Below are 11,467 nucleotides of genomic sequence, written 5' to 3'. Positions count from 1 at the left end.
CCCCACCTATTGCTTTATGGCCACTGCTTAATAGCTAGATTTTAACGGAAAAGTTCTGCATTTTTTTCAAACCTTCTTCATGGTTGTTAGACTGAAGAACTGCACACGTGGTATTGATTGTGTTAATGTGTTGAAATTGAAATAAACGAGATAACTACCATCTTCCTTAGAATGAAATTGCCCCAATAGTTGAAATCAGTTGTTTCGTCCTATAGAAAATGTTATATCCTGAAAACGACAATGTAGTTATCAGGCAGGCATCAGGTGCAGTGTACCAGGTTGATTATGTCATACCCAAGGGAACACCAAGCTGCATTGGACCATCCATTACAAGATCTGCCATGGATATGTTTCTGACTTGTTATTCGGAATACATCTTGCATCCCACGATATAGCTTATAGCATTTACATTACTGTTTGCCGTTCCGGATAGGTTATTTCTTAAATGGAACAATCATGCAGGCATCAGGTGCACGGTACCAGGTTGATTATGTCCCAAGGGAGAACCAAATTGCAGTGTACCATCCATCAGCAGGTCTGCCGAGGGAAATGGTTCTTGCCTGGTGTTGCGGAAACATCTTACACGCAACGATCTATTTCACTCTTTCATTAGGTGTAATGCCCTATGTTTTATGCCAAAGAAAAATAAAACAATAAACATCAGGAAACTGGAAACGTACACAACTCGGTCAAGAGTGTTTAGCATTCAAATATTTTCTATCCGATCCATAACAATTGTACAATATAGAAAACCAACAAATCCGCCTCGGGAAATCTTGTTGGAATATTTGGAATCAAAATATACCGATTCGATTACTTGTATTATTATCAAGATTAATGAAAATACAATATTTTCTTAACATTGTCTATTATATTAAAGGTAATGCTGATCTTGTTCTATTTGACAACCTCAGAGTTCAGGTGCGTTACTACTGGTCGAAGACCCCTTTTGGCTCATTAAAACACCATAGAAACGACACACAACATAAGTTCCTATGACCAGGCTCGTCCTTCAAGTAGGAATTTGTGTTTTAAGTTTGCATGGTTGGATTGTTGATAGCAAGTTAATTCCGCCCTAGCAGAGGCCGGCATCCCAGACTTGATAGTTGCTTGTAAATATGGTAGTTGGTAGTTAGCCGTGGTATGACAGAACAAAGGAAATTTATAATCTTTCACCATCTGATCTCTTGCAAAACTCACTTAAGACAAGCACATCATGCTGGGCACATAATCTCGATCTACTATCAGCAGATCAGTTTTTTGACCCTGTTATTGCTTTGCTTCCTATTGATTTTAAATATTATGTTTTTATTTTGATTATAAATAATTTACATATAATACTACTCTATTTTCATTAGACATAATTATAAAACAATATTTATATACTGTTATGGTCGTGGATTTCACAAAGAACTGTCTATTTGTTCACTATTTTACATCAATATATATACAGTATATACATCATATTAATTGCATGACATCATCATCTGCCGTTCGAACGATACCAGAACGGAATGTGCTTTCATCTGAGTGGAAATTTGGTGTTACTAAAATAAAATGCTTCAAATCTTTCAATGATTTCTATAGGACCATGCCCCCGTTTCACAAAATTCATTCAATCAAAATCTAAATCTACCAAATAGATATTTCTCTGACCTTATGACGAAACTTTTGGATCCATTTTTACTAAAGGGCCTTAAGTCTTATCATTCTTACTGTTGTGGATTTAATACAATAACATCCTTGAGCAGAAATCCATTTGAAAATCTATAATAAAAAAAACTGAAGTGAGACGCTGTGTTTATTCATTACCTTGCAATTGTTCAAATAGGCCAATACGTATTTTGTATTAATTGAAAAAATATATACTGCTTCCAATATGCAGACAGTATCGATCACTGTTCGGGAAGGTCGAGTGTTGTTTACAGAACTGTGCTAATTGGTAAGTTTTTGATTCAATTCTGTGCAGCGTAATTCTAGTTACAGACAGTAGGCAAATCCAATATTCATTGATTGGGAAAGAAAATATTCAATGGTGTATACCAAATATACATGTAAATAATTATGGCGAGTTTCAAAATGAAACTTAGGAAATGGGTGGTCCCAACAAGTGGTAACTATGTCAGGTAGCTATAGGTAGATTTATTATGCCATTGTATAATGTACCACTCAAAAAAATGGTAAAATCCACGACTGATCCATATCGTTATCTGCTGGTCGGATTGTTGTTGACAAGCTAACGTTAACGTTGCAGACTAGGTAGTTTTTGAAATATAACATGTTAACGTCCAATTCCGACAGAAGCTGTTATTGTAGACTTGGTACTTGTTGGTATATTACAAGTTAACGTCGTTTCCAGCAAAAGCTGATATTGCACACAGGGCAGTTTTTTGGAAGTCGTGGTAGTTTGTAGTAAAATCTGCATCAATCGGATTGTTTTGATAATTGAAAATTTTCAGATTTGTTCATGTTGAATATCATGGCGATGAAATCTGCCTTTGGGAGTGTTTCTTGAAATGTAGATACTACAACAGTGCCTCATTGTAGAAGAGTGATGCACCCAGTATAAAACTTTTATCTATCTTCTTATGCTTTCTCTGTTTTTTTTAGTGATATCCGATTTAATTCTTTTAAAACTTCACCATCCTTTCAACACATCCGAAACTATTTCATATCTCATTTAGTTATTATTTCACCTGATTTCTTGCTAGCATAAGAATATAATGTTTACTCTTCCCGACTCTTCAGGAATAAGTATATGGACAACCTAAGTTTCTTTACAAAATTTCCAAACGAAAGCAAACTAATTTTTAGATAACACTATCTCTTGAATGTGAGTGCGTTACAGTATCTAGGTTAGAATGATCAAATTGTCGTGTAGATGTCGGATAATAATTGTTTTTATAACTTTCCGTCTGGTTTTTAAAATTCTAATCCAGCAATTTGAATCAATAATGGAAATAAGATAATATTTTCGAAATTTATAGTTAAGTCATTTTTATACGAGATATACTGCCAATGAGTGAAATAAAATGTATAAGTCGACAATGACCTTGTGGAAGATCCGAGACACTTGTCTAAAGGACCATGATACGACCCCGATTTCGGAATTCAACCGGTTAGTGATACACTGGGCTGGCATGAGAAAAGCCTCAAGTTGCTCGGATGGAACCATCAACTGAAACCCATGTGTGACTGTATGTAAAAGATCCCTCGACAGTTGAAAATGACTGGTTTCGTAATGCCATTGCCTTACGTAAGTCCTCATTACAACACAATTTCATTTCGCATTGTTGATAACAACTTCCTCGATGTAATTTGACATATTCTACATTTGATCCTTTGATTCAGGGAGACTGCGAAGATGCATTACTGGGTCTTGTTATTCAATGAATGATTTTGCCCCGGCGTTCTTATGCAATCGGATGCAGTTGAGTTGAACTCCCTTACATTTCAGTTATGTTTCTTGAGTTGTTCTTCCTGACTCACTAAGATTGGTTATTGGATAAGTATTACATTTTATGGGATTGTAAGGCTACTTTCTTCTACAGGAATAACGTATTTATAGTAACTTAAATCCTCCTAATGTACCACTCTGATCCTGGTTGAAAAGAAACAAATGTCATTTTCGAATATCACGAACCAACTTCCTGGATTTAGGCCACTGTACAGCATCTTCCTATGGTTAGATAGTTGCCTGTAATACATTTCATTATATCCGAGAGGTTAAAATGGTTAAGATTTCCTAGTCTTTGTATGTGTACCAGGTACACTTATTGCTCCTATTTGCACAATTTCCAAGTTCAATTTCCAAATATGGGCAGGATTATGAAACCAACTTTTGAAATACCTTTTGGAATAAGACTTGAATGGTCCATCAACATCACAATCTGGAATAACAGGTATTGCAGATGGCAACGAAAAATAGAGGCTTGTTGTGTCACCAAATACCAGAAAAAATAAAATAGAAACAATTTTGTACATGATAAGTTCAAGAGAATCATTTCTACCTGCTGGTCCTTGGTCATCTTTCACAGATTATGTGTATTCATTTACAGTGGGAACGAATGGGGCTGAGGAGGAAAGTCACTAGACTATCGACATTTTAACACATAACCATCATTTACCCGATGTTCCCAAGCCAATAATGTCATCCCTAACCTCAAAGGCATCCCTTTCAATTTCATTGCAGGTTGAAATCGAGCAAATAGAGGATTTTTATGTCATCTACGACTAGAAAACCTATTTAACCCCTTTTCATTGTAATTTCAGGTGATTATAAAAGATTATCCTTGTATTTTACGCTGAGAAGAAATATTGGATATTTTATCTTTCAAACCTATTTACCATCAATATTAATAGTAATGTTATCATGGGTGTCGTTTTGGATCAACCATGAAGCTACGTCAGCCAGAGTTGCTTTAGGTAAGATGTGTTCCTTTATCCTTTTTGAATATGTACTGTCTTTCCCAGATGTGTTCCTTGTATTGTTAAAATCCTGATCGTATTCTTCCGATACGAAATATATTTATATGTACAGATTGTGTTAGGCATTAGTGGCCGTGAAGTGTGTTGATTGGTACAGATTTTATTTATACATACTGTAATGTATCCGCCAAACCTGATCGCCTGCTACAGCTGCTGGAAGGCCATTGATGGTTTCTGGAACAGAGTACAGAAGAAGCATTTAACAGATCAAATGATTTTGAGTTACAACCATCAGGGCTTGAATCTCCTTGGGAAACATATTCTCTTAAACATATTCAGGGGTGGTTCATGACCCCTTCCACCTAATTGTGTTTGAAAACGGGGATTAGACAGGAGCATATCACTTTGTTTTAATGGACCTAATTCTGGCAAAGTTCAAAAACAGTCTATGTTTGTCTCCATAGGCTGAAAGTTAGACAGAACCATGCCGATGTCTCCATAGGCTAAATGCTAGACAGAATCATGCCACTTTGTTGTAATGGACCTAATTCTAACCAATTTAAAAAAAAGTCAATGTTTGTCTCCATAGGCTAAATGCTAGACAGAATCATGCCACTTTGTTGTAATGACCCTATTTCTGACCCATGTAAAATGAAGAATATATTTGTTTCTTTTTGCAGGCATTACCACTGTGTTGACAATGACAACAATAAGCAATGGAGTTCGATCGTCCTTACCACGAATATCTTATGTGAAAGCTATAGACATTTATTTGGTCATGTGTTTTGTGTTTGTATTCGCTGCCTTGTTAGAATATGCTGCCGTCAACTATACATATTGGGGAGCTAGAGCTAAACGAAAAGCTAAGAGATTAAGAGAAAGAGCTAACTCTGTACGAAAAGCTAGAGACGATGGAGAGGTTATGGTAAGAATCTAAGGTTTTTATTTTAATTCAGTATATTCTACCACCATCGAAGAAGGGAATAAATATCCGTACAAGTAAGACAATTCCGTTAATCAAAATCTCATTCAAAGTATGACAAAATTCGAGAATAGAAGTTGTGTAGTAGTGGTCTCCTCCAAAGAGAAGTACCATCAGGTGTTTCGAAAAGAGTAAGCATGGTCTGCTTCACGCATGACACCCTCCACTACCACAATGGTAAAAATCATGAGATACAATCAGATCAATTCATGCCTGACAAATTAGCCAAAATGTCAGAAACAGATTTATTGTATTTATCAAGGAGTTCTGCATAACTACCATAAAATTTCCTACATGACATATTAATACCCACACTTTCAGAAAACTATGTTACGTAAACATGCCGCATCGTACACCTCAATTGAGAAATGGTGTTTGGCAGCCTTTCATGTCATTTACAAAACAGTTTTTTCATGTTTTGATCTTTCGAAATAAGAAGAAAACAACAATTATGAATTGGATGGAATCACACCATGAAATCATTTCATGTTTTTGATACTTTAAGAAATACATTCTTATGTCAAATAACAATCATTGCGTCGTTTTATTTTTTGTGAAACCAGATCGTCTTTGATTATTAACCAGTTCATGATATGCTGATGCATCAAAATATGACACAATTTCCGAACTCTAATATAGAACCATAAAGCCATCTGTCAGTTTTACTCTTTTTGTAAAACTGAGAAACTATCCAAAAAAAAGTTCTTCTTTTCATTTGGCATGTGTGTCATTTTCAAGAATCACATTTTTCCCAACGTCGTTCATCGGTATCATATTGGGATGGATTGTCTTCAGATAAAAGTTGAAGCTAATATAACTTGAATGCGAATCCCTCTGTTGATAGACACATCCAATTAATACTATGTGATGGTGTTATCGGTGTAAGCACTTACCACCATTAAACGCCAAGAAAAACATTAACCCGATACACGAGTGTTACAGCACTAAGAAAAATAACCATAATCTTAACTCATTGAGAATTAAACAAATTATTTTCAGACCACGACATGATTTGATATTAACCGATGGATCTTTGGCATTTACTGTAAAGGTCGAGTTATGTCCCTTGGTCCCCCGAGGAATCTACGGAAAGAATATTAATGTAATCTTATTAAGCATGTCTTTATGTCTTTACAAATATTTATTACGATCGCGACACTGCTATGTTTTCCTTTGTTGCTAAATTAAGAATGAAGACTTTTTATATCAGGGGTGCAAGCGAAACCTGATCCCGATACGGCTTCCATTCGCAATTGATTATGAGTACTTTTTGAAGCAAGTGGATCGTATGTCATGCTTCTTCTTTGTTTTATTGGAAAGAAAAACATCGAGAATAAAAAATGAAAAATATCAATGGCTTCAGTTCTTGTGTTTTATTTGAAGTTTTCATTAACATCGATTTCGATACATTTTTGTATTCTCTTTCGTCTTCATATTCAACATCGTTTTGTACGATATTCGCGTAATTTCTACATAACATTTAACATCTGAAAAAACCTGGTTGAAAAATTCGAAGATATTCGTTCATATTTTGACATCTGGAATTGAAGTCTTGAATACCCAACGGAACTATTTAAATACATTATAGTGGTAGTATCCTATGTAAGCTATGTAATAATATAGAGCTAACTTTTTGGCAGTATTTGACTATTTTTTTAATAAAAGCTAATGAAGCTCATACTCTTAACTGTTAAAGCATAACAGATATTTACTGATATCCACGAGATACGAAATTGAATGGCTAAGTCAGCCCAGGGTGATGGGCCAGAACGTAATCAATCTGGGCATCACATAACGCTACAGACTATGACGATGGATAAGAAACAAGATAATAGATTTGTTGATTTATCACAGAGACAAAATGAAATAAAAGTCATATTAATAATTCTTCAATAAGATTAAATCATTCTGATTTTGAATCTTTCTAATTGAGAGATCCAGACTGTTGATTTATATATATATTATGTCTTAGTTCTTCAAATTATGGCGTGAGTAATTAGCTTTCGGCATCTTTTAAAGGGATACAGTCGCCTTAATTTTGCTCTCCAAGATGATAAAATTCAATTACAAATATATCAATATATTCTCTCACGAGAGAATGCTATGTCACCCCTGTTGGAATCTTTTCTTGAAGTGCAAATTAACCAGACGTCGTAGTTTCGTTATGGAAAGGAACACACATGGCAGTAATTAAATTCATTTATTTATATTTAAAAAGTCGGCTAATGAGTTTAATTTTATATTTAAGGGACATGTATGCCAATCAACAATCACAATTTAGTGTCAGAAACTGGAATTGTTTTAGCTAAGCTAATCAGTAGTGTTTAAAGCTCACGGTCGAAATTTGAGCCATCATGTGTCCAGAATTATCCGCGATTGAATGTTAAAATGACGACTAGTCATTTTAATATACTCTGTGATATAAATAGGGAAAGTGGGTAAAATTCCTAGTTTGATGTATTTTTTAAGGAAGAATACTTTGTTGCTAAGCATCTATCTCCTTAAATCGTTAAAAAATTGAAATATGGTTGATTCACTACTGATAATCCAAGTTGCTATAAATAAGAGATGTAGAGATTCTATTGATAATTGTAACAATAATTTGAAACGATATCAAGGCAGTCCGATCTCATTCTGGTTGAGATAAAACTAATTCGTTCATATATCAACTTAAATATTTTAAAGCCTTGCATTTTACAAAAAGATCTTTCCTTGATATCAATATCAACAGAATCTAAATTTCAGAATTCCTCACACGGTTAAAACAGAACATTTGATTGGTTAATTATGAAATGACCCGGAACATTAGATTCATATCCATTTCGCCAGATCATGGATGGCAAATGGACTAGCCCACAGAAAAACATCAAACAAAATTGATATCAAATATGTTTTTGAATGATTGAATTTAATACAACTGAACGAGCTAAAATGTACATCATTGCAAACTGTTTGGCATTGTACGTCTTCATAGGTCCAAATTCGACCGAGTAACGTACGATGTCAAATTCTCATTTTTGACGTAAATATCAAGCTGAATTACTATGATTATTATTCAAGATCCGAATTAGATATCGGTCAGAAATATGTATACCATGCTATTTCACAGTACAAAAAGCAAAGTCTGCAAATCTGTAAGCGACCGGTTCCAAACAAACAAATTTGGTCGAATTTCAATTTATTGAAGGAGCCATACAGTAAAAGTATGTGTAACCCTCCTGATCGACCTCAATAGACAACCCGCCAACATGATTATTTCCAAATCACAAAAACCTAACCGAAATCAATTTGAGGTCGAAGAAATCTTTTCACATGAAGCAGAGCTATGAATTTTCTCATTAAAATGAAGAAGGTACAGTCTAGTAGTTCAGAATAGAAGTAAAATGATATAATAGTTCTGGTGATCGAAGAAATCGTTTAAAAAGTCTTGAAAATTCTTCATCTTTTCGTTCAGAAATTAAATTGTGTTTTAAATACTGACCGAATCCATCAAAGTTTCTATAGAGTCGATTTTATACGAGTCATAATGGGGTAGTTGAATGAAAATTGAAGGCAGTTGACTTAAGATGGTTAACCATTATCTATCCAAATTGATGATAAATTTGACTTCCTCCATCCTAGGAAAATGGTTGACCATATGTATCCAAATTGATGATGAAGTTGACTTCATCCATCCTAAGAAAATGGTTAACCATATCTATCCAAATTGGTGATAAAGTTGACTTCATCCATTTTATACGAGACATAATGGGATAGATGAATGAAAATTGAAGGCAGTTGACTTAGGATGGTTAACCAAATCTATCCAAATTGATGATAAAGTTGACTTCATCCATCCAATGAAAATTGTTGACCATATCTATCCAAATTGATGCAGTTGCAGTTTTCTACTGACAAATGAAGACATTTGACTGAGAAAAATTGACCTATCTATCTGATGAAAACCGGTGCTTTATAGCCTTCACCTATCCAATGAAGATCGAAGACAGTTCATCGAAGATGGTTGACCATATCTATTCCTTAAAAACTGATGCTTTGTTGACATCATCCATCTAATGAAAATCGACGACAGTTGACTGAGGATGGTTGACAATTGAAATTGATATTACGTTGATTTCTTCCATCCATTGAAAATTGAAAACAGTTGTCTGAGAGACTGAGAAAAATTGACCTATATCGTATCCAATGAAAACTTATACTTAGTTGACTTCATCCATATATTGAGGACCGCCGAACTCGTCGATCATTTTTTTGTTGTTGAGGATAGTTGCCCTTGTTTATTATATCATATATCATAAAGTTGACCTCATCTATCCCATTAAAATTGCCATTTGACGTTATCTATCCAATGACAAAAGTGGTCAGAATGAAAATCAAATGAGAACATTTGACATCTATCCAATGAAAATTCGGACCAGTTTCCTTTATTTAAAAATTGACAACGTCCTTCGAGTAAAGATTAAGACCTTATATTTGCACGAAATCGTCCCCATGAAACCAATAAAAATTTCTTCAGTGTGGAGTCTAATGCACTTTTTTTTATATCATTTCAGAATAATTCGAACGCCTATGATACGATGGAAATGAGAGAAGTTAGAATGTCGCCTATGTTAGGAATCAGAAACAGTCAAAGTTTTAATATGGAACTGGAGGATGGAAATGCACAAGAACCTCCTAATATCAGAATGGCACCGGTGTTGCCGAGGACATACATTACACATGGGTATTTACCTAGTAACATGTTACGCCGTAGAAACAGTAACGGGGTACCGAAACGGAAAAAATTTCTTTCAAACTTTAAACAAAGAGCAAAATCAATCCGTGTAAAAATTCCACGAGTTCAGGATGTTAATACAATAGACAAATATGCTAGACTCGTTTTTCCATTATTATTTCTTGTATTTAACGGTGCATATTGGGCTGTGTATTTATCTCAAGTGTAGGATGAAGGGAACTTCTAGACGTTCCATTGACGTTTCATTGAGCAACCCGGAACAGTATGTAAGCTTTGGTGAACAGGGACAGCAGTGTACGAGAATCTCTGTACGGATAAGCAAATAATGAAGAGGCCTTGATCACAGAAGATGGTGATTAACTGTACTTCGATAGAGGATCGAGATTTTTCGAATGTGTTCGATATGGAATACGCAACAAGCGTCAGTTAGTGCCTACTGGTGAAGCTGTCTATTAGCTTTGTGGTAAGGCATTCCAGAAGATACCATGAACGATTATGGAACTTTTTTGACTTCAGTGATCGTGCGGAATTGTGGATTTTGATTACCTCAGGCAATATGCTTAAAGTACTGTTTTTTTCTTTTACATTTCCGGACTGTGTTTAATGCACGCTTCAAAATAATGCGATATGATGAGGAACAAACGAAAGCATAAGTGCACTGTGAAAACATTTATTACCTAACACAGAAATGGAAGAATATTGTGGATTGATTGAACCATGCCAGGTTCACAACTTGATAAAGACAAGTATTTTTATAAATAGTAAAATTGTATATACTTTATATAAATGGTTAAGGTACCCGAGCTATTTTGTATTTTTTCCCTGTGGATTACTTCACTTATGGTAAGATCTGAAGAAATAATGAAAGAACGTGTACATGGCTCGACTTGATTGGTTTAAAACGACGTCAGTAGAACGATTCTGCTATAGAAAAGTTGTTAGATCACAATGGAAACGAAAAAAATCAGGGAAAAAGACAAATTATGAAATTCTTTTAATGAGATGGAAAAAATTCAACCAATGAAATTCTTTGCTCGGTTCAGGTTTTGCGGGTTTTGTGAAAAACCTCTGAGATGCACGGTCCTTGACCATGTTATTTACAAGAATGAGTGAAGTAACCAACAGAGAATAAACGAAAATAAATATCATGATCTGTATTATAACTATATTGAGATGTGTTTAATTGTATATTGTATATTTATTGTGTATATACAAAGATTCATTTAAACGTTTCTGGTAACATCGTACAGTGGTAAAACTAGCCATTTTCAAAAGTTGATGGACCTGACAAATTAATGACTTTTTTGAATACTTTCAATAAA

General features: G+C 34.6%; 1 protein-coding gene across 1 annotated transcript in view; it reads left to right on the top strand.

Moving 5' to 3' along the window:
* The window catches only part of LOTGIDRAFT_138579 (hypothetical protein), a gene marked incomplete at both ends in the record, with an annotated part of 44,829 nt that extends 34,476 nt beyond the window's left edge, over positions 1–10,353 (top strand). Inside the window, 3 exons of the mRNA XM_009048719.1 lie at positions 4,273–4,425; positions 5,109–5,353; positions 9,964–10,353. Of these exons, the coding sequence (XP_009046967.1) occupies positions 4,273–4,425; positions 5,109–5,353; positions 9,964–10,353 (788 nt within the window). The remainder of the gene's footprint in view (positions 1–4,272; positions 4,426–5,108; positions 5,354–9,963) is intronic.
* Positions 10,354–11,467: the final 1,114 nt, after the last annotated feature.

The sequence above is a fragment of the Lottia gigantea genome (genome assembly GCF_000327385.1).
Source record: "Lottia gigantea unplaced genomic scaffold LOTGIsca_127, whole genome shotgun sequence".
NCBI lineage: Eukaryota > Metazoa > Mollusca > Gastropoda > Lottiidae > Lottia > Lottia gigantea.
The sequence above is the reverse complement of the archived record's forward strand: the minus strand, read 5'-3'. Positions and strand labels throughout refer to the sequence as shown.